This window comes from Anas platyrhynchos, chromosome Z (assembly GCF_047663525.1).
Source record: "Anas platyrhynchos isolate ZD024472 breed Pekin duck chromosome Z, IASCAAS_PekinDuck_T2T, whole genome shotgun sequence".
In the NCBI taxonomy this organism is placed as follows: Eukaryota; Metazoa; Chordata; class Aves; order Anseriformes; family Anatidae; genus Anas; species Anas platyrhynchos.
Genome location: NC_092621.1, coordinates 13,461,697 through 13,485,334, shown reverse-complemented (window position 1 = coordinate 13,485,334; position 23,638 = coordinate 13,461,697). Strand labels below are relative to the sequence as shown.

Below are 23,638 nucleotides of genomic sequence, written 5' to 3'. Positions count from 1 at the left end.
GCTGAGCCAAACAGGCCACTGCTTCTTGTAATGCCTGGCATGCACATATATACAAACAGATGCATTTATCAGATGCCCATATCTTTATTGTATGGATACCACATGTACCATTTCTTCCCACATCACTCCATCATGTTCCACCAGTGCATTGCTGTCTGTGAGGAGGCTGCACTCATAAACTTTTATTCCAGGTGTCTACCACTGGGTTATCTGTACTGAAAAGAAGTTAAGGTGACTGATGTTAAGACTGCTGATGTGCAATGCTGTTCCAGATTTACAATTGGAGTTCACATATTCTGGAAGCGTTTCACTCCTCTGTTCTTAGACACATCTCTGTTGTGCAAATTGATCCTACCCCAAACAGCACAGTTATGAAAATAAACAGCCTGATTTATTTTTAAATTTAATAAAATAATTCATTCAGACATTATTCAAGTAGTGAGTGCATTGTTCCTGTGGAACGGGGGGCACGTTCCCAAGGAATGCTGCCCCCTTCATCACAAATCCCTCATGTAGCAGAAGATAGTTTTGAAATTCCCCCTTCATGCACTGACAACCATGGCAATGGAAAAGCCATGCTGCCTGATGGGCTTCAGGGGGAGGTTTTGCATTTGTCTCTCCCTCTGGTCATCTGAATTTAGAAGATGCCACCTTCAGAAATATGTGTCCTGATAACCCGTCCAAATGACATTAGCAGACCTCTCCAAATTTCCCCTAATATGACTCCAGAACTTCACTGCAGACTGCAGAGGGCACAGGGAAGGAATCTTGCACCCATTTCACCCAGTGGGGTACCTGTGATCCCCTTTACAGCCCCCAGTCTGAGATCCCCACCAGACCTGGGGCATCTGCACCTTGCACGCTGGTGAAGGAAAAGTCAGCAAGCCCTGCCGGTGCCCACAGGCTCTGGAGCCCATGCCCAGGGACCTCATCCTATTTCCTAACCAAGGGGTCAGGGCTGTGCAGCTGGCCCCGGGGCAGGCAGGGGAGCAGTCCGGGGCTGTGTTGGAGGTGGGGGGGAAGTAAGAAAAGGGAAGGGAAGGGAAGGGAAGGGAAGGGAAGGGAAGGGAAGGGAAGGGAAGGGAAGGGAAGGGAAGGGAAGGGAAGGGAAGGGAAGGGAAGGGAAGGGAAGGGAAGGGAAGGGAAGGGAAGGGAAGGGAAGGGAAGGGAAGGGAAGGGAAGGGAAGGGAAGGGAAGGGAAGGGAAGGGAAGGGAAGGGAAGGGAAGGGAAGGGAAGGGAAGGGAAGGGAAGGGAAGGGAAGGGAAGGGAAGGGAAGGGAAGGGAAGGGAAGGGAAGGGAAGGGAACCTGAGGTCCTCGTACCCACCTCCCTGCCCTGCCGGACCCCCGTCAGCCGCCGTGGCCGTTCCCACCGCAGCAACCCCGGCGGACAGGGATGTGGGGTGTGTGGGGATGTGTGAGGATGTGTGGGGCCGAGCACGATCCCGGTCGGGGGGTCCCGGGAGCCTCTTGCCTTCCCCGGTAGAGAGGGGCGATCCGGCGCGCACACAGCCGTGTGAATGCGGAGCCAGAGGCACATGCACACCCCGCGGAGGGGGGGGCTGGAAGGATCCCGCGGCCGGGCAGCAGCTTTCGGTGACAGCTCTGCCGCCGGCCCGGCCGTGCCCGGCGCCGGGCTCGTCCCCCCGGTGCCCCCCGGTGTCCCTCGTCGCTGGGCTCCGGTGCCCCGCGGGGTCCCGCCGCCCCATCCCAGCTATATCCGCACGCTAAATCCAAAACCCAAACCAAACAACAACAACAAACAACAAAAATCATAAAGAAAAAAGGAAGAAGCGCGGTGCAGACGGAGCGCTTTATTGGCCGGCGCACAATCCCTGCGCTCTCCCCAGCCGCCCGCCGCGTTAATTTCATAGCACCGGCGACATGAGGACCTCATACCTCCGGACAACTGGGTGAGTCATAAATACAGGGCGCGGGGCTGTAAGCCGAGACTGTTTACGGCCACTTTTCGCCGCGGCCTCCCGCGCGTCCCCCCGCCGCCGCCCCCCGCGCAGGGGCCGCGCAGCGCACCCGGGGCACCTGCGGCCGGCGGGGGGCGAGGAGGGGGCGGCGGCGGGGCCGGGGGGGGGCCGTGCCGGGCCGTGCCGGAGCCCCTGCAGCCGCCGAGGCTCGGTGTTGGGTTACCCCGGCCCGGCACGGCCCGGCACGGCCGCCGCGGGGCCAAGCGGGTGTCCGCGGGGCTGCGCCGCCGGGCGCGCAGCGCACGGTATGTCGGGCCGGTGACTTCAGCCGGGAGATATTTGGAGGCTCCGCGGGGTCCGGTGCGGGGGGCCAGCGTGTGTTTGGGTCTGAAAGCGAATCAGCGGAGGGCGCGTCACTGCCAAAGGGCCCTATAAATCCATCTGCGGCGCAGAGTCGCCCTGGCAAAGCCCCGGCGTCCGGCTCCGCGCTCCCCTCCGCCCGCGGGTGCGGAGCCCCCCGCGCCTCGCCTCGCCTCGCCCCCGACCCCGCCCGCGGAGCCCCGGCGGCTCCCGGGGAGCTGGGGAGAGCCCCGGCACCGGCCCGGCCCCCCGCCGCTCCCCGCTTGGATCTAAGCTCTCGCCGCGACGGGACCCCCGCTCTGCAGGAGGAAGCCTGGCTGCTGCTGCTGCTGCTGCTGCTGCTGCTACCGGCGCTACAAATCCCAGCGCCGGCCTCTGATTCTGCCAGCAGGCTGAGGGGGGTGGTGCGATTTTAATTTTTTTTCCCCTCCCCTCCTCCTCAGCTGCTCTTATTTTTTTTTTCCCCTTTTTTTTTCTTTTTCTTTTTTTTCCTTCTTTTTTTTTTTTTTTTCTCCTTCCCGCCGTTGCGTGCGTGTCCGAGCGGTGCGCGGCTCCCCGCGGTGCTGGACCAGCTGGCGTTACAGGAGCCCTGATGTCTTCATCTGACTCCCCGCAGTTGTTGATGGAGTGTCTTTCTCAGATTTCCAGGCAGGGTCCCAAGAGCAGCACCCAGAGCCAGCTCCCGCTGCCAGGCGGCGCTCCCCGCGGCTCGGGCCGCTCCCGCCGCTGCTGAGCGCGGCCCCGGGGCCGCAGCGGGCACAGACCCCGGCACCGGCCGCGGACACAGCACCTGCGGCGGCCGGGGGAGGCCGCCGGGGCTCGCTTGTGCTGGCGGCTCCCCTCCGCCTCCACCCAGACCCGCGACCTCGCCCCCCTTCCCCACGCCTGCCCCCACCGCGCAAAAAGAGGGTCCCGGCGGCCGGACCCCGACCTGGCCCCCCATGCATCGCCCGTCCGGCCGCTCGGCTCCCCGGCGTTGATGTCCATCTCGGGTCCGACGAGACCAGCTCGGAGGTGAGGGCGAGGCGGGGGTCGCGGCGGGGCGGGAGGGGTACCCTCGTCGGGATGGGGGGCACGGGGCCGCCCCCCCGGAGCGCCCCGGTGCCGGCGAGGTGCGAGGGCAGCGCCCGAGCCTGGACGGGCTCCGCGCAGCGGCTCCGGCGGCGGGCAGGGGTCGGAGCCCCGCGGCCGGAGCCCCCCGGTGAGACCCCTCCACTGCCGCCCAGCGGGGCCGGGCAGGGCTGAAGCGGTCCCGGGGCAGCTGCCGGCTCCGGGAGGTGGGTGTCGGGGTGCAGGGGGAGCGGGGAAAAAGGGGTGAAAGGGAGAAAGGACGGGGGAAGGAGAAGGGAAAGGGAAAGGAGAGGAGAACGATGAGGAAATGGAGAGGAGGGGAAAATGAAAGGAAAGGGAAATGGGAAGAAAAAAAAAAAAGAAGGGAAGGAGGAAAGGAAAAAGAAAATGTGGAGATGGAAGGGGAAAGGGAAACTGGAAGAGAAAGAGTAAAGGTAAAGAAGAGGAACAGAAAAAAAAAAAGAAGCAGGAAATGAAAAAAAATGAAAGGGAAAGATGATAAGGGGGAAAGGAAAAGGAAAGGAGAAAAAGGGAAGAGGAAAAGAGTGAGAACAGGAAAAGAGAAAGGAAAGAGAAAAGAGAAAATGAAAGGAGAAAAAGGAAAAGGGAAAGGGGAAAGCAAAGTGGACTGGGAAAACTAAAGGGGAGAAAGTGAGGAGGAAAAAGAAAAGGGGACAGGGAAAATTAAAAGGCAAGAGCAAAGGAAAAAGATTGGGGACAGAGAGAGGAGGGAAATTAAAGTTTGCCCGTAGCACAGCAAAGCTGCGCAGCCTTGCACCCCAGGCCAGCCGGGTCCGCCCTGTCTCAGCCCTGGGACAGGTGCCCTGGTGCCGGGGGATGATGAGCACAAGGTGACCTGGCTGCCAGCATGGGGACATGGTGACACCCACCCAGCCCTGGGCGCAGGCCCCTGGGACCTGCCAGCCTGCCCCCAGGCAGCATGCCTGGGCTTAGAGGGGCTGGTGGCCACCCCACAGCCCCGCTTCCACACCAGGAGATCCCACAGGATGAGGACAGGAGGGTCTGGGGGGGCACGGCTGCGAGCAGGTTGTTGGCCCCTGCTGAGTCCCCTGGGTGTCTCAGGGCTGGCAGGGAAGGGACAGGGCTGGGGGAGCACAGCAGCTGGGAGCTAACCCGACCTCTCCTCCCTGCCAGGGGCCCGTGTTGGAAGGAGATCTAAGATGAAGTTATGGGATGTTGTGGCTGTCTGCGTGGTGCTGCTCAACACGGTCTCCACCTCGCCCCTGCCCACCGGTAAGATGCCTCCCGAGGGGCCCCCTTCAGTGGTAGAGGGGCCTGAAGACGATCTCTCCCCCATCAGCCTGCCGCCTCCCTATGCTGTGCACAGTGACTGTAAGAAACATTCCCCTTTGTAGCCACCGCTGTCTGTCTTGCTAAACCTGCTCCCCTTTGCCCAGGCATCAGGGTGAGGAAGGGACCCCCCCTGCTTTCCTCCTCGCATTTTCCCAGGCAGGGGCACCAGCTCTGTCTGGCTGCAGCAGCTCCAAACCCAGTCATCCTAAAAATCTTGGAGCTGGAGATGGCAGTGTCCCCCTGTCCAGCCCTTCCTTCCCAGCAATGTTAGGATCCCTTTGCTTGAAAAACCCTGAGAGATGGGGAAGTTAATTCTGTGCAAAGGAGCCATGGGAGGGTCAAGCACCATGCGATGCGGGCGCTGAAACTCCCTCCCCACCACTTCAGCCTCCTCTCGCTGCTCAGGGCTGCCAGTGCAGTTATTCACTGTCTGCAGTGGGCACGGGTCCTGGTGGACACTGCGCCGTGCTGCTGTACACATCCTGGAGTGCTGCTGAGTTTTGTTAAATCCTCCTTGGATCCTTATCCCAAAAGCACTGTTTCCGTGTGGAAATTTACAGAAGAGTAGCAGTGGTGGGGATAGGAGCTTGGTGCAGAGCAATCCACATGAACTAGCTCACAGTAAGACAGCTTACAGTCCAAATGACAGATAATAATAATGCCTCGCTAATAATAGGTCTCCTACAATAGCAGATGCAGGATGTTAACAGTGGTATGCGAGTGTTACGCTAACACTGGTGGCTTTTTAAAGTGGGAGTTAATATGGCTCAATAAGAAGCTGCAAGATACTCACACAGATTGTGGGGATGTCCACTTGGCAAAGGCAGAGACACAGCTTGGAGGTTGTTCCCTTTGCCCTTGCTCATCCCTTTCCCTCTAGCTCGAAGCAGAGAGAATCCAATGACCGAGGCTCATTTTTATCTCCTTACCAGGAGGCATGTCCTTCCCTGCGGCTGTCACAGCTCTGACCACGGGCAGCCCCGTGCTGATTTCCCTGGGAGCAGATGGGTTAGTGCAGCGTGGAGGTGCTGAGCAGGGAATTGTACCCCGTGGCTCCACTTTGCATCTGCCCTCCAGCATCCCACCCCTTGTTCTCCACTTGGTCTCCTCTGCATTGTCTCCTTGCTTGTGTTTTCCCCCTGTGGCTGCCACCTCCTCTCCGATCCCAACCCCAGTCCCCTGCTGCTCGGCCATGGTAGGGAAGGTACTGATGTGCTGAGTAGTCCCACCAGAGGCAGAGATCAGCTTTGTGGGTGCTGTGCTGGTGATGTTAGCACAGACTGGCAGCAACACCAGCTCTCTGGTGAGAAGAGTGCTAGTGAGGAGGCAGCACAGGGCAGGAGAGCGTTAGTGCTCCCTCTTTCCAGGGAGGATGTATTTATGCAACACCACTTCTATCTTAAAAGCTACCTCTGGGAATGCAGTTCCTCATGGGCTGGTGTCTCGCCAGAAGCTTGAGGGTATGGCTAGCAGTACCGAATTTGTCACTGTTTCCTCCTTTTTTTTCTGTGGAGCGGGTAAGCAAGGAGGAAGATGGACTGTGTTAACGTGCGTGGTGGTTGTGTGAACAGCCAGCCTTGTCCCAAAGCCTCTCCTTCCAGGACAGAGGGGGCTCCTAGGCACCACCAGAACAGTCCTTCCAGAAAGGACTGGTAGCTTGGCCTCCACCTCCTAATGTGGATCCTGTTGGATCCGATGGGCCTGGCTGGTAGCGGAGAATACCAGTGCTGCTCTTCACAGCAGAAGCTGAGAAAAACCCAGGCTGTTCCTGTGATCTTTGCACAGCAGCAGCACGGCACACTTGCCCAAATGCTGGAGACTCTGCTCTCAGCCGGGTTGCCAAACCAAGTGAGTCAGGGGAGACAGGCAGCTGTAAGAAAGCGCTGAAATACTTTGATTCATTTTCACACTGTTTTTGTTGACTTAAAAGCGTGTGGTGCCTGAGGAGCTGGCTGCAAGCACGTAGCCTGCGAGACCAATCCCATCCAGGCCAACAAGGGCTGCGCGTCGTGTTGGAGTAACCACAGCCCTGCCCTTGGTGCACTTGTTCCTCTCTGCTCACCGTTCAGTGCCACACACCCTTTGGAACGGGGAAGAGACAGAACAATGTACATAAGAGGGGTGGCAGCTGTGTTGCATAGACCTCCTGGTTTCTCCTTCCAGCATCAGGCATGCTCACAGCCTGCTGGTGGGCCTGCCATGCCTTGGTACCCCTGGGGGCTGGTGGCCAGCATGGCACCTTTGGGAGGCAGCTCACAAAGCTGAGCAGGACGGGGTGCCACATTATTGTGTTTGAAGAGGGGTGCACAGCTCTGCCCTATAGTGGTCGCCATGCAGGCTGGGTGGGGTAGCTCAGGTCTCTGATATGCCACGGGCAGTGGTGGGTTGTGAGATGAAGCCCCACTCCGAGGGGAAGGCCAAACACCTTGCTGGAGCACAGATCTGTTTTCCCAGGCTCTCGACACCTTTCTGCATTCTCATTTAATGGGATTGCTTTCTCTGCAAAGTACTCTGAGGTCAACTGATGCTACCCCATCTCTTTCAGGTTGGCTGGAAACCTTCCTTCTTTCCAGCCCACAGGCAAGGTCCTAACCTCCCAGGCTGATCAGGTGTAATGTGCTGACCTTTGCTGTTCAGGACAGTAATTAGAGAGGGCAGAGAGTGTTGGCAATTGCAGTCTTCTGCATTTTTCATTGGACTGGATGCTGGGGTGAGAGTAGCCTCTGTAACTCTAGTGCATTTGAGATGATCCCAGTGTTTCTAAGTGTTTTAGGCATCAGAGCTCATGGGACAGCTTATTTCACATGAAGAAGAGTACTTGGGGAGTTTGTAACATTAGAAAACACTTCCTTTGTTACCCTCATGCTACAGTCTGCAGGTAGAAGGACATAATTAGCTTAAATAGTGAGTGTGAACAGAACAAATATAAACTAAATTACTGTAAAAAAACCTTAGTTTGTGTTATATTTGTTTCCCAGCAAATACGTTTTGTAACTGCTTGCCCCTGTATAGCCGTAATCAGCACGTGTGAGGGCTGGAGTATCCCAAGATCCAGGACATGACATGTAGTCTCTTGATCTAGTGGGCATCTTGAGTAAGAACTAGCAGTACATATGCAAAAATCAATGAAAAATATCTCTTTTTAATAGACAGAGAAGATGTTTCTCTGAATTGTAACGACTGAGTTACTCCATGGCCACAGGATGGTGAACTGTTGTTAAGAGTTCCTTTGTCATGCTATAGCGTAGCACACCATGTTATATGTGCGATATACCTCTGTTAAACATTCTTCATATCCCCTCCCAGGGGCATTTAATGTTAAGATTCTGCATTTAGCTGGAATGGAAGTATCTAGAATGAACAGTGCTATTATAAGGCTTCTAAAGGCAAAAACAATATTAAATTATACTTCCAAATGATTGCATTTCCTTCCCTACAGTATTTATTAGACAGATTTTATGTTACAAATGAGAACTCTCATGTTTCAGACCAGGTTTTCCTGCCTCAAACCCTCACAGTGCAGCAGATGTGCTCTAGTGCAAGACATCCACAAGCCACAGAGGCAACCTGCCCCTGCACAGTAAATTCAATGCATCGGAGAGGTTTTTGTCTGCCCCAGCCGAGCAGGTGCCACACTCGTCATTCGATCTGTGTGTATCCAGTGCAGCCGGTGCATCCAGCCACTCTCAGACTGAGTGCGCGTATGTCACTGGGCCAGCATATATATAGTAAAGTTTGTGCATGGGCACACCCAGGTCTTCTAGGCATTTAGAAATCTCAGGCATTCAAAGTTGTCTTCTTTTCATGTGCACAATTCTAGAAGACATATTCTAGGGCACATCTGGGTAAATCCAGATGCGTGTAGCCCTAGAAGCTGTTCTTGCTGCAGTCACGTATATCTCCTGAATATACTCCCTTGAAGGGTGTTCAGAGACCTAAGGAGAAAATGATTGAAATGCAAGAGAATCTGGTTTTATTCTCATTTTAACAGTTATCCTTTGTTTAAAGTTTTATGTCTTTGCTCCTTTTCATTTTAGGGGCCTCAAAATTTTTCCAGTGGAAGTGTGGATCCTGTTAGATGTTTTGCAGATGTGGGTTGCTAGATAACATACCTCAACATGCATTTCTTGGTCACCTTTCATAGGCCTCTTGAATGTATTTTAGAAATCCTTGTCAGCTCTGTGATGACTGTTGATGGATTGCTGGGAGAGGCAGTATTTGTCCACTAGAACAAGATCCTCAAAATGATAGGCTGCAGTGACTTGTAAGTTTTAGTATTCCTGCATAAGGCAGATGTAGAATATTTAAAGTTACAGAAGATGAGAGAAACTGTTAGAGTCATCAAGTCCCACCCATCAAAATCAATGCTCGCCTGAACATGAGCCAGCAGTGTGCCCAGGTGGCCAAGGCCAATGGCATCCTGGCTTGGATCAGGAATAGTGCAGCCAGCAGGACCGGGGAGGTGATCGTCCCCCTGTACTCAGCTCTGGTGAGGCTGCACCTCAAGTACTGTGTTCAGCTTTGGGTCCCTCGGTACAAGAAGGACATCAAGGCCCTGGAGCATGTCCAGAGAAGGGCTACAAAGCTGGTGAAGGGCCTAGAACACAAGCCCTGTGAGGAGCGGCTGAGGGGACTGGAGGAGTCTCAGGGGAGACCTTATTGCTCTCTCCAGCTCCCTGAAAGGAAGGTGTGGGGAGCTGGGGGTTGACTTCTCACAGGTAACCAGTGATGGGACTAAAGGGAATGGCCTCAAGCTGTGCCAGGAGAGGTTCAGGTTGGAAATGAGGAGACATTTCTTCCCAGAAAGAGCAGTCTGGCACTGGGACGGGTTGCCCGGGGAAGTGGTGGAGTCACCATCTCTGGGGGTATTTAAGGAAAGGTTGGACGTGGTGCTTAGGGACATAGTTTAGTGGGTGACATTGGTAATAGGGTGGTGGTAGGACTAGATGATCTTGGTGGTCTTTTCGAACCCTAATGTTTCTATGATTCTATGATCTAGTGCAAATATTCAGTCCTCACCCCTCCCCAACACACACACACTACCAAGAAACTGTAACTTAAAACTTGGAGTACACAGGCCAAACCCCACATAATGACACTTGCTGAAGATTCTCATACTTCCATAGCAATATGTTAATGACAAGTAATAAGTGAGAATACTAAATATTGTGGCATAACAACGTTCAGGATCATCAGACATCTAATGAGGCCGCTGACACACTAGTGCTGGTAGAATGGTTGACACTGCAGGGTGGTCTTTTTTTTTACAAAAACAGCTGTGGCTTCTGAGCAAATACTACTTGGTAAGGGGAACCAAAGGAAAGATTTCAATGACTGTTGGCAATCTAGTCTTGCTTACAGAGAGAAGAAAGAAAATAGAATCAAAAAGATATATTTGAGGCAGGTACAAACAAAGCATTAAGATACAAAATATGTCTGGTTTTAAGATCAAGGACAGAAAATGAATTATGTAAGACATTTCAAATATCAGCAATTTTTTAAGGAAAAAAGCCACAGCGTATGACTTAGCAGATATTTAATCTTTTGCCTTGGTCTGTATCTATTGGCACAGCGCTTACACTGAAAACTGCAGGCACATTTCTTTGAATTCAGTGTGACTCGTACAAATGCTTTAATGATTATTGAGTCTTAGAAAGAAGCAAACACTGGATTCAAAATACTTGTTTTTCTGCAAAATACTTGTTTTTCTGCATGTGGGCAAGGCAGTGGTACAGCAGGTGTGCCAGAACTTCTCAGGTGGCCACATTTTTTGAGGGAAGCTGGTCTTATCCCCTTCATCTAACAAGCTACATACAAATATCTGGACAATCTCTGCTCCCATCCCAAACAGATCAGATTTCTTTGACAAAACCAGCAACAGCTCACAAATTTTTTGACAAGGAGGCATGTGTCCAGCATAGTGGCTTGGAAGGAGGCAGAGCTTTTCAGAGCCTTGCTGTCTCTGAGCAGCCACTGACACCATCTGACAAGTCCCACTGTGACATCTCTTGCAGCAGAGCAGGAGCACCTGCTTGAGATCCATGAACTGATGAATAGAATAAAAACAGTTTCAAAACTGTAATGTTAAAACTTTACATATCATGCCTATTGAAAAAAAAAAAGTTGAAATACAGGAAGCAAATTTATTACTTATAGTCCAAATCAAAATCTGACCACAGCAGAGATTGTCCTTGCAGGCTCATCAGTCATGGCTTTGCTCACATGGCTGTGCTTTTCTGCTCCAGGACAGAGACTGGGACAGGGCCCCTTCCTGCTGCATTGCTGCCTGTGTTTGTTCCTTGGCACAGCCCTAAAGCCAGGAGATGCAGTGTAGGAGCATCCCAGGTGCAGCTGCTTAGTCGGAGTTGTGTTGAGCTGTTGTGGAAGCGGTGCCCCTGCTGTTGGATCAGTTGTGCTGCTCAGGTTCAGAGAGCTGGCACCGAAGTGGTGCAGTGTGACCAATGTGGAGTTTTACTAGTGACATGTGAGGGCTGATCTGGATCAGTTCTGCACCAGTAGTGCCAAAGAGAGTTTCTTTTTATTACCAGCAGTGTTTCCTCCATTTAAGTCTCCATGCCATGCCTCTTAGCTAGCTGCATGCCCTGTTACTAATAGAGGTCACAAGTTTCATGTCCCGGTACTTCTTTAAGGCTTCTTTAAGGCTGTCTCAGTGATGGAACAGAACCAAGAGTTAAGCATAAACCCAACTTACCCTGGGAAGCTCTAGATTTGCAGCATGGTGCAGATCTGGAGGTGTACGAGGCCTTAGTGAGGAGATTTGGTGGGCAATAGGTCAGGTATGTTCCTCACCCAGCCTTGGCTCCTGCTCTGTCACTGGCTTCAGGCAGAGGGTGTTCACTTTGCCTCCTTTTTCCCTTTTTACACAGTTTGTGCTGTAACTTTGTCAGGTGCAGAGACCGCCTTTTGTGTGCCTGAATATGGTCCTTGTGCAGTAAGACCAGGACAGGGTCCTAGATGCTACTGCAGGAGCTGTATCAAAACCTGGGAAGCAAGTGATGAAGGGCTGTCTGTTTCTTGGTGCCTCAGAGCTAGTTGTTCAAAGCTCAGTCAGAGGTGAGACCACAGCCACCCGCTGGTCCCTTGCTACCTGACTGCAAGATGTGACACCCCTTTGACCACCCCCAGAGAGGCCAGAGGAGGTGCTCAGCCCCAAGGTCAGGCAGAAATTTATGGATGACTCCCATTTGGACCAGATTAGGAGTAAGAAACACTTGTGGACTGGTCAGCTTGCAAGACAGCTTCCTTCACCTCAACCAATTCACCTGGCCTCGCTTTTTTTTCCTGTTACCAAGCCAATCCCCCACTGGCACCAGTTGTGATGGTCTTGTTCCTACCTTATCTTCTCCTGCTGAGAACCACAGCGTGAGGTTCCCTGGGGAGACTGAGCATCTCATACACATGAGAAAGCAGGAAAAAAAGATGCAAGGGGAGGCACCAAGCACGGTAATGTGAAAATATGAAGTACTCTGGAGGTTCAGCAGTGTGACCAACATATGGGAACTGGCAGGGTGAGCTACAAACAGAAAATTGTCTGCTCCATGAGGAACAAGTACATCTTGTTGAACCCCATGCCTGTTTCCAGTACAGCCTTATCATACCTGACTGGTGTGAGTGGCGCCAGGTTACTTAGCCAAGTTACTTAGCCCTTTGCCCTGATGAGAGACAAGTGACACCAGCAGCAGGCTCCATTTCTGAGACCTTTCTGCATGTGAGCAGGGACGTGGTGTTTCCTGGGAGCTGGCAAGGCAGGGAGCAAGGCACTGAACCAGAACTGTATTAAACATTTAGAGATGAGGTGACCTGCTGTCTTTGATGCTCTGTTACCTAATGGACACAACCAACTGGTTTCCATTTCACTTCACAAGGCAATCATGCCTTACAGATTTTCATGCAAGGCATGAAAGCAAAGTCATTCTTCAAAGAGGTGGTGTTTTAATTGTTTAAATACTGAAAACTTTTTAGTGTAACTAGTTTTAGCAACTGGCTTTCATTTAAAGTCTGTGTGATAAGCTTTGTTTTCACAAGAAGTACTTAATTTTCAGTAAAATACATATTTTATCCGATCATAGTTCACATTTTATTTACAAAGAATGATCATAACATGAGTATTTTTGGCTCGCTAAGGTCACACTTCCACAAACAGATTACCCCAAGGGTCTCCTAAAATATGCCTTTGTGGTATGAGATGGAGAGACTCTGTATTGTAGGGCTTGTCCACTATGATAAGTACCTGAAAAAAATCGCAACAAAGCAAGCTAAGAATAAAATAATTAATGAAGAAATGGTATACCAGAGTCATCTTCATAAGCAGTGAAAACATGAGGCTAGTTCATTGCAGTTATAATTAGAGGCACATGACTTGTATATTTCCCACCAACAAATGATCTAAGAACAAACATCTTTGTGATTATAACTTTGGAGGAAACTTAAAATTAACCAAGAAAGAAAGGAAATTAAAATATTTTAGTTAAGGGCCCAGATGAAAGTACCAGAACTGTTTTTGAAAAAGGGCCATTTGATGTTAACACAGATCTGGATCTGGGTTTTCTAAATAGTGCTTATCATTATAATTAGCTGGATTAAATCCCTTGGACTTTGAAATCTTACTTTAAACAAGAGTCTGAATGCTGCTATTTGAACCTCTCTAACTGAAAGACAGCTGTGTTTAAGTGAAATATTATCCTGGTAATTGTATTAAATGTTTAGCATGATGTTTTGATGTAGTCGTTACACAATACCACAAATATATGCATAAAAGATACAATGTAAAACAAAAGTACAATTTTATCATTTTTAGTATACCTTATGTGAGTTTTATTCAATCACTTTTACTCAGGACATGCAGAGTGTCAGCTGATACTGCAGTGACATGCTTATGTTTTCCCAAGATCAGTAGAGAAAATGATTCCATAAATACAGTTCCCAATACCTTTAAACTTCAAGTTTTATGAGATTGGAAATAAAAAGGAAAACCTGCTTCTATAATTATTATTTTGCAGTTAATAGAACTTAAGCCTTTCTTGTAAGCCATAATAAACAGCATGGTTAGAAGAGACTGTAGTTAGCCTTTTAAATCCATAACCAGGCACCAAAATGAGTAACTGGATTTTTTTTTTCTCAAAAGCTGAAGATCCATCTGTTCCCACTGAAACCAATTTGTGGTCAGGTACAAACCGAGGGTTTCTCGCTCTAGCATGCTGGGTTACTGCCACTGCAGGGGAATATTTGGCTTTAAAATAAATCTGTTGCTAGTGAAATCAAAGGAATAGTTTTACGAAATGTAATTTTGATCCCATTTGAACAGAAAGAAATAAAATGTCCATTTTTTCCTTAATGGAAACAGTTTTCCTTAGAATGTGACAAGCTTGCTTTGGATATTCATTTAGACCTACTTTATGTGTGAGTCTGTCTGACCACTGTTTAGTGTTCTAAAAAGTGCAGGAACCAGATCCCTGCCCCGCTGGCACACGGTGTCTCTAATTAATTGGAAATGCAACAGCAGGCTCTGGGGCTGCAGCAGAGAAAGTGCCCAGAGGAAGGCATATTTCCCTGCATGCAGGGTTATGGGTTGGCTTTCTGCAGGGACTGGTGGGGAGCTATGGGGGTGTTTGCTGCAGGAGCCTGCACCCGTTGCCAGCTTTTACTGTGCCCAAGGGACACGGGACCATGCTGGGGACAGGAAGGTCAAAGCCTCAGGTTCTGGGGAGCAGCTGCGAGGCAAGAATTTTGTCATGTATTCAACAGGGAAGTTCCTAACCTGGGTCAAAATTGTAATCTGATTGTGTCCTAAGTGTTTTGAACCTAAAGGTTCAAAAAGCAAGCAGACAGCTTGCAGACAGCAAACAGAAGGTGCAAATATTCTTGTTTTCTAAGCATCTTACTTAAAATGGGTCTCACATCTTTACTTTTGTTTGACTCCCAGGGTTTGGGATATCTGATGTTGACCAGCTCTCCTCCCAGCCTGGTCACTTTCCAGATGCCTGTGTTTAGCAGTCCTATGGTGTTTCATTCTTTCCTTCTTTGCATTTTTACTATTTTTCTGATCCTTTGAGAAACTTCTGGCAGATCAACAGCCCTGGTTCAGCTGGACATGGAAGACAGAGCTGCCTCAAAGCAGCGTGGCTGCCATTCATAGCCCCTGCTTTTGACACTCCAGCACTAGAAGGCACACTCATGCTGTGGTTGCCAGCAGAGGAGAAGGCTCTGCCTCTTCCTAGCTGAGAGGTCAGGTCTTTGGGACAGCATTGAAAGAGGTAGCTGCAAGAGAGTGAAGTGTGGCTGTCCCATCCCTGGAAGTGTTCAAGGCCAGGCTGGATGGGGCTTTTAGCAGCCTGGTCTGGTGGGATGTGTCCTGGGAGATGTCCCAGCCCATGGCAGGGGGCTGGAACTGGTGATGTTTAAGGACCCTTCCAACCCAAACCATTCTGTGACTGTGAGCAGGAGCAGGACACATGCACTTTGCCACAGCTCCTGCCAGGGCACCACTGCCTGCCCCATGCTCCTGCTGACAGAGTGCTAGGCACTGGTGATGCTAAAGCATGTCTGTAACTGGAACGTGAGAGGGTCAATGGCAGAGAAAGTAAGACAAGAGGTTTAATGCCATGGGAAGGAGAGACTCAGCAGGCTGGTATTCCGAGAGGTCAACAGTCAGGAAGCGGCTCTCAAAAACATGGTGTAAACCCCAAGCAAAACCTCATGACTTTACACCAGTCTTGTGAGTGTTCATGGCACACTGTTGTAAATGGTGGGGCTCAGCCCTGTCACATTGCCCCCTGGGGTCTGTGAGCCCTTCTCTCATGCTGTGGGCAAGATACACGGAGGCCAAGTGCCCCCCAAGGGAAATTTTATATGTCCAGGATGCATGATCTCTCCCCCAGGGAATGCCTGCTTTGAGGTTTATCACACTGATGCACATATGAGCCAACCTTACTAACCTGTATTGAGCATATGCTGTTGTGGGCTATCCTGTCCCACCTTATCCTATCCTAGACAGCTTCAGATTTTTTAATTTTGATTCTTTTACACCCTGGAGCCAGCGACCAGGGACTGCTGCTCAGAAAAGATTTTGCTGCTTTTGTTGCCGTAGTGTCTTGAGCATTTTCTGCTGGCACTTTGTACAGCTTGACAAGCATCTGTCATGTTTGTTCTCTCAGCTTTTCCACCAGAAGGGAGGTGTTGTCAGTAAATCAGTTTGTTTTGAAAAAAATGTGTGTGTATGTAATTATATGTATTTGTACATGTGTATGTGCAAATATAACACACAAATGCATGTGCCAACTGTGTGTTTTATAGGTAGGGATAATAATCTTTTTTTTTTAACAGGGATGTGAAGTCCCCACAGAAAGCCCTTCCTACTGCACAGTTAAGCCAGCACGGTCTATGCAGTGTTGTGCATTAGAGAAGCAAAGCTGCCAGGCTGTAGACTTTCATTCTGAGATTATAAATGGTTTTCAAACTGTTTGCAACAGAGGGGTGACTAACTAAAGGAGATCATGTCTGAATCGAGTGCCTGTTTTCAGGGTACAAACCAGCACTAGATGCCAAGGAAGCCCCTCAGAGTGTGCTGGTGTTCTCTGGCCACACAGCCCAGCACCCCTTCACCTCCAGCATCACTTATGCAGTGCATGGACCAAACAAGTGCTCATCATGCAGTAGCTGTGGTGTGGGGAGCTCTCTCAGCATCCCTGGAGCGCATCTACTGAGTGCACCTCAGGCTGGAATTGTCCTACTGTCTTTCTTTGCCTTCCCTGCTGTTAGCCTCATATGGTTCTTAGTCCTTGGTCAGTGGTTATTGCTTATTCATGTATGATATCTGGCGGTAACTTAGCACTTACCTCTAGTGCCTTGCTTCAGCCCATCACAGTTTTTGTTAATGACAGCATTTCTGCTTGGTTGCCCAGCATCCTACTTCAGCTTTTTTTTTTACAGTCTGTCCTGGCTGTCAAAACCCTGCAAACCACTCTTAGTGGATATGCAGAAAACTAGCACCAAGACACTCCAGTCAGTGTAATTCCCACTGCTTGGGCCCATCACTTAGTGTTTGTTGGGTCCAGCTGCACTTGATGCTGTGCCAGGGGCACAGGTCCATGCCAAAAGGCACATCACTGTATTGATGGTGACAAGTTTGGGCTCCACAGGTAGAGGGTGTTGTTGCTTATGACAACTTGCAAGGATTCACCACATGGCCCAGTAATGCAGCTGCCATTGTGTTTAAAATCATGTAGACACATAGTCCTGTAACAGCATGTGCAGTGGTAGGTAGGCAGACGCTGTCCAGGGCTGACAGGTCCAGCACACTTCCTCAAGGAAGGCTATGCGCCCACCATTCCCACAGGTTCCCAAATATCACCTGCATGCCTCCTCCTTCCTCCGGTGATGTAATTCCCAAATACCGATGGTCACTGCAGGAGTCCTCTGGACTCATTTGGATATCTGCTTGGGATGTTTTCCAGTTCCCTGGGCTGAAGGGGAAGTCCACCTCTGAGACAGCATATTGGCATTCATCATACTCACAGTGCTGGCAGCCCTCCCAGTGAGTCTCCCAAGTGGCCTGATGTTGCAAGAGGGGATGAGCTGAGCAGGGATCTCCAGCTCCTTTATCTGCATTGGCCACGTACACTTCATCCCTGGTTGCAGCTCAGAGTCCTTCTTCCTGTGTGGTTTATGTTAGAACCCTGGTGAGATCAGTGGAGTCAGTCATGCCGCTAATTACCCCGTGTTCTGGTTGCAGCAAGTCCATGTGCATAGGTAGGGCTCTTCTAGTTGTTGCTCAGTTGGCTTGGTTATTTGTCTACTTTTTCCCTTCTGCTTCCACCTTCTCCTGTGTTGACAGCTCATGCCTGCATTAGTGTTGCATAGGTCTCCTCTACTGCATGTTTCCTCCCTCTTAATATCACAGGCCACTTTACAGTGCAGAAGGCTCTCAGTGACACTAGCTCCCTTGGTGTAGCTGGGGTCGTCATCTTGCATGAACCAGGACAAGTGACAGCATGGGCTCCAAATGGGGCACAGTCTACAGCATGGGCCTTTTCCCCTCTTTGTCTGCTCTCCAGGGTGTATTTCACTGGCTTGGATAGGATAGTGCTTCAATCCTATAGCCGTCAGGTTAACATTAGTAAACCAAGTAGACTCCTGCACATAGCACCGTCACAGGGGTGAGTGACATCTTTGCACCTGAACTGCAAGCAGTTTAAAAACAGTATGCCCAGCTGGGTTTTATTTATTCAGGTAATCCACAGTTTTGCTTCTCCCTTCTTAGATGGGAGGAAACACTTCCCACGCTGCATCAGCAGCATACCAGGCTTGAGATAAGTATGAGGCTAAAGGTTTCAGACAAGGGTCTCCAGGCTGGGTTTCTCTGTAACAATCTCCCATCCTCTTCCTGATGGTTGACTGCTGCATGGGTTTTGCTGAACCCTGGTATGCTTCCCTGATTGTTGTGTTTTGGTCTCATGTCACGTTTGCTACAAGGATTGGGACAGGAGTATGTGGCAGATGTATGGGCTGGGGTAGTCACAGTAGTACGAGTGGGGTAATTTCAAAGTGAGAGTAGAGAATGGCACAGCCAGAGCTATCTCATCAGGGAGAGAAATCTTTCCCCATGGGTTATAAGTGAGATTCTGTGTAAGAAACCTAGAAGCCACCCAGTCTCACAGCAACAAGAGCAAGTGCCTCCTGCCAAAGCCTTCTCCATCCGTGTCTGTGCCAGGGACATCCTTGTATTTCATCATTGGATGTTGAGCCAGTTCCAAGTGGGTTGTCTTTCTTGACTGGGTCTAGCATGGAGTCTACCTCCTCTTGCCTTTAAGGAATGTAGCCTACCTACCACCTTGATCAGGACCTTGCTCAGGAGGGCTGTGTTCATATGGCATGGACAGACCAGCCTGTCCTGCAAGAACCAGGCAGTGCATTCAATGGATGCACCTACCCATGCTACCCCCTCCAGTAGGTATGGCTATCAGTGGGTGTTTTGGTACCTGATACAGAGGTAGCAGCAAAAGGAGTGCCCAAAGGGTGCACTTGCCATTGGTGGACAAGACTATGGGGCTTGGCACAGGACCCTGCCTTGTTCAGGTCCCATATGGCTGTGTAGGTTAGCAGACATCCCTTCTTTGCATCTCTTCAGAGCAACAGGTGTTAGTGGCTGTTGCCTTTAGCAAGGATACCTGTAAAGCAAAGTGGAATTCACTTTTCCCGGGTCCAAACTCTTCAGTTTATAGCATCCCACTTCCCATGTGTCACCCTCTTTATGTGAAGGTACATGATCACCTGCCTTCATTACTCTTTTACCAATCTGCACTATTTTGTGGGAGCCATCCATGAGAAGCTGTGTATTTCTGATCCATCCCTCTGTGATTGTGAAGGGTGCCACTGGGATGTGGCTGCTTTGGGAAGGGATCTGTACTCATCCTTAAGTGCAGACACTATGTGTTTCAGCAGATTTTCACACTAACAGAGCTCACATCTTGCCGCAATGGGAGGCAGCCTTGTGCCTTCCCCATTTCTGTGAACAGGGTCAATGCATTCACATCTGGGCTGCGAACATTTGCTGCCTGGTCTCCCACCAGGGCTCTTGTCTGTTATAGTGCTCATTAGGGAAATGTGGCACAGAGCTGTTGCCTGCAGAGCTGTTCCTGTCTCATCTGTGTGACAGGCACAACACATCAGGCATATTTTTTCCCAGTATTTGCAGTTCGTGGGACATTTGTAGAGGTCCTTCTGGAGCCCTTTTAGACCCTTGTGGTGTGTGAAACCAGTCTACTGTGCAGGTGGGCACTTAGGAGTTAAGTACAGAAAGAAGCATCCTCTTACTTTTTCCTGCAAAAGAAGTAAGTCTTCAAAGACTCAGGCAATAAGAATGGGAGAAAAAAATCTTAATACTGCAATGTTATTTAAGTATTTAAGATACATTCATTAATAATACAAAACATCTATACAAATACAAATACAAAGCATCTAGATATGGGCCCCTGACAGCCTGACCTGTCATTAAATCACTGTCTTCACTAAAACAAATCACACTGAGGGATTTAGTCCATGGGAAGATTTCAGATATGATGTTATTCCAAATCATGATGAAAAAACTGAAATCTCAGAACATTTCAGAAGAACATATTCAATTTCACCCTCGTTGAAGAGGTTCATTCTACTAGTGTCAAAACATTTCATTGCCTTTAACATTTAATTTACTTGAATAATTTGTCTCTGGTAGAGTACATATCAAGTGAAAAATGCAATAGGTAATTTAACTTCATAGAAAGAAAATGCATTAATAAAATTTCCCTTGAAAATTAACATAATACTTCTTTTCCAACCTATTTCTACTCAGTCTAATAAGCATCTGGTGATACAAAATAGTTCTACAAGATAATTTTCAAAAGCTCTGATAGTAATTATCCTCTAAAAGCATTAAAAAGCAGGCATCCAGCCAAGAATAATAGCTTAGCCTGGCACCCCAGGAAATTTCTCCTTCTGTCCTGCCCCAAACCCTTATCAATAGGTGGCTTTGGCAATACTAACCACTGCTGGTGTGAAAAGACAACTAACAATTACAAACAGAAAATTGCCTCAAAGAAACCTCATCCCTTTGCTGCTTGCTAGGAAGAGCTTGTGTAACTCTCCACAGTAGCTTCATCCACGAAGCAACTAATATTCATATCATGACATGATTCTCTTTCCCTCAATTTTGACAGGGTTCATCCAATACTGAAAGACAAGCCAGAGTGCTACCAAGCATAAGCAGACACCTGCAGAGATACATACATATCTCATTCCTTTTTCCCCATGAGTTTCCAAATGAGTTTCCAAATTCCCTTTAGTTTTAGCGTGTCTGAAGTAGAGGGCAGGGCAGCTTGCATGTGTCTTGTGTTTTTGAGCCACAAACTGACAAACTTCTCTTCATGACAACTGATGTGTGACAAAACATTTTCTCTCTTTCTCAAACAGCTAATATGCCAGAGGATTATCCAGATCAGTTTGATGAGGTAGTGGACTTTATCCAAGCCACCATTAAAAGACTGAGGAGGTCGCCAGATAAACAGACTCCAATTTTTTCCAGGCGGGAGAGGAACCGGCAAAATGCAGCCATGAACATAGAGAATTCCAGCAAAAAGGGAAGGAGGAATCAAAAGGGTAAAAATCGGGGATGTGTCTTAACAGAAATACATTTAAATGTGACTGACTTGGATTTGGGATACGAAACCAAAGAAGAGCTCATCTTCCGGTATTGCAGTGGATCTTGTGATGCAGCTGAGACTACATATGACAAAATTTTAAAAAACTTAACCCGAAAGAAAAAACTAGTCAATGACAAAGTGAGGCAAGCTTGTTGCAGACCCACAGCCTTTGATGACGACCTGTCCTTTTTGGACGATAACCTGGTTTACCACATACTGAAAAAACATTCCGCGAAAAGGTGTGGATGTGTCTGACACTTGCTCACTGGAGGCGGCTCCAGTTTTGCATTCCTGCCATGATGCAAAGAAAGGGACCAAGGTTCCCGGGGAAGCTTCTGCTCAGAATGGAGAAAAGAGGACCAAGAACGCAGAGCGAGGGGGCGTGGGAGCCCAGGGGAGCGCGAGGCTGCCTAAAAGATGGAGGCTTTTGAAGTCCTACAGGAAAGTAAATAAAAGCTTGGGTGGAGAGCCAATGGCTGGATGGCGTGCGCACTCCCGTTCCCATTTGACACAGTCCACCACCAGTGAGACTCGGATCCATGAGGAACGTGCTTAAAAACACAACCCTGCAGTACCACACTGCGGTGCGGTCACCCCCACCCGCACCAGGAAACTGAGCTGAGGAGCAGCTTAGGGGTACCCTGCTCATCCCCTGTGCCCTCAGCTCTACCAAAAGACACGTTGCGCTGTTGCTCGTTGAAGGGTGGTTCCTCAGCACTTAGGACCACTTCTAAACTATAATGAGATTAATCTAAGATGGTATCGGGCAAAAGTCAAAATTCCCAGGCTCAAGTTCTGCAGGGCCAGTATCGGTATAAAGCAAAACAGTTCCACTTACTGGTTAAGTTTGGTTATTTCCATCTCGTGTTTCTTCAAAGCAAGTGTAGGATTTCATTCTTCTGCTACCTATGAGAACAAGTTGAGTTTTTAAGCACTTCTTCCTAGTATAGTAAGAGAAACAACATGCCTGGCCTACACAAAACGTGTTTCTTTTGGTTTACAAAGGACTAATGTTACTTGGGTAACTACATTTGTATTTGGTCATTGTGAGTGAGCAGAGACTACTTGATGCAATGCATCCATTCAGAGACATAAATATACAGAAGATATTTATTAAGATTAAGTTATTGTTATTTATTACAGTTCGGTAATGAGTCTCCTTTCCTTATTTATTAAAGTTTCTTTTCAAAGGTGCCAAAGTAGAAGGTGCTTGGAAGATACAGAGAGACAAATAAGTTGGGAACAACGGTCCATGCTTTTGAAAGTGTTAACTTGAATGCAAAAAATCACTTACTTTACCTTTTTTGCTTTTAAACAAAAACCTGATTATGTTCACAGAATGTAGTGCCAAAGTCTGCAGCCCTTTCTCCTGTTCACCAACACTTCTGAAAGTGACTGCAGTCATACCAGTGGAGGAGCAAATGGCTCTACATGAGTGAGGGTCGCAGCACTTGGCTCAGCATTAGCCATTTGTTAGACAAACTAATTCTAGTCATATTTAAAATGTAGCCACATTTTTTTTCTCACACTTTTTGCCAACTGACCTCGTATAACTATTGACAAATGGAAATTAATCACATTTAGCCTTATAATTTCTTGTTGTATTTATTTAAGCTTTTCCTTCCGTATTTCCATATAGAAAAAGTTAAATCCCTCTTATTAGTTAGCCCTGGATTTAATATAGTTTGCAGGTAAACAATTGTGTTAAATAACCAAAGAGTTTTATATAATTTACTGAAACATTACAGGATCATACCATGCAGCAGAGCAATCTGAGTTTCCTTACAGTGAAGGGGATAGTACAGCAAAGGCATTTGTACCTGACCGCCCGCTTGTTCTATAGACTATTTTCCTTGAAGGAGCAGCAGTGCAGGTCTCTAGACATACCTGACAATCAGTGAAGCATCAACTCACACAAAACCAAAAAAAAAAAAAATAATAAAAAAAAAAAAGTAAGAAAAAAAATCCCAATTGAAAAACAAAAAGGATGGTCCAACCTTTTATCTCATGCGTGCAATGACTTGACTCTCCTCACTCATTTTGCCCTGGGCCCCTCGGGCACCAGACAAGAAGGCTCTAGTGGACAAAAAAGTCCAGAACACACCTAGAAAGATGTGCATTGTCTGCAAAATATAATTCATCCGCGACCTCCGCTGCTTTCACAGATTTACAGAATTGTAGGGGTTGGAAGGGACTTCACGAGATCATCGGGTCCAATCCCCCAGCTTTCTTGGGCTGATGGAGGCAGCACAGAGACCACCTGCAGGGTCATGGGGATACCTCAGCCCCTGTGCTGGGCAGGGCACAGCTGAGATGCCACCATTGGCATCGGTGTGATTTGGGCACTATCAGCTCAACCTGCCAGGCCAGGGCTGAGTTGCCCTGCGGGGTGGTTGGCTGCGCGCAGCGCTCGGGGGTGCGCAGCCCCTGCTGCTCAGCACTTACCCCCACAGCATTGTCTGCGCAGCTCAAAGAGGCTGCCACCAAAGCAAATCACTATGTTAAAAATACAAAAGGGTAAAGTTTGTGATTTTTTTTTAAACCTTATTGAAAACAGGAGTGTGCTTCTCTGGAGTTTTTTACTTCACCTGCGATTTATGTCTCAGTCATTTGTGTTAATCAACCAAAGTTCTCTACAGACTTTATTTTTGTACAATATTCATTTTATAACTTTTTACAAAATAAAACTCATTTCTATTGTTACCTGGCTGTTGCTTGTGTTTCTTCCTCATTGTACCACTTCTGAGCTAGAGCACTGCCCGGTCCCCAGCTGTGT

At 48.8% G+C, this 23,638-nt stretch overlaps 1 protein-coding gene and 1 long non-coding RNA gene across 4 annotated transcripts; one reads left to right on the top strand and one right to left on the bottom strand.

Annotated features, from left to right (window-relative positions):
- Positions 1–1,771: 1,771 nt before the first annotated feature.
- On the bottom strand, positions 1,772–3,768 carry LOC119714490 (uncharacterized). Its single transcript, XR_005261743.2, has 2 exons — positions 3,213–3,768; positions 1,772–2,308 (listed from the first exon to the last, which is right to left on the bottom strand). It is a non-coding gene; the product is annotated as an uncharacterized lncRNA (long non-coding RNA).
- On the top strand, positions 1,773–23,565 carry GDNF (glial cell derived neurotrophic factor). 3 transcript variants are annotated; one of them, XM_038171011.2, is made up of 4 exons: positions 1,773–1,912; positions 2,922–3,295; positions 4,508–4,705; positions 20,633–23,565. In XM_038171011.2, exons 3-4 carry the CDS (start codon positions 4,534–4,536, stop codon positions 21,115–21,117), a joined length of 657 nt encoding a protein of 218 aa, XP_038026939.1. In that variant the 5' UTR covers positions 1,773–1,912; positions 2,922–3,295; positions 4,508–4,533; the 3' UTR covers positions 21,118–23,565. The 3 variants fall into 3 exon arrangements, with proteins under 3 accessions (XP_038026939.1, XP_038026940.1, XP_071887385.1); XM_038171012.2 differs by lacking the exon at positions 1,773–1,912 and having other exon boundaries at positions 2,306–3,295; positions 4,508–4,606; XM_072031284.1 differs by lacking the exon at positions 1,773–1,912 and having other exon boundaries at positions 2,306–3,295.
- Positions 23,566–23,638: the final 73 nt, after the last annotated feature.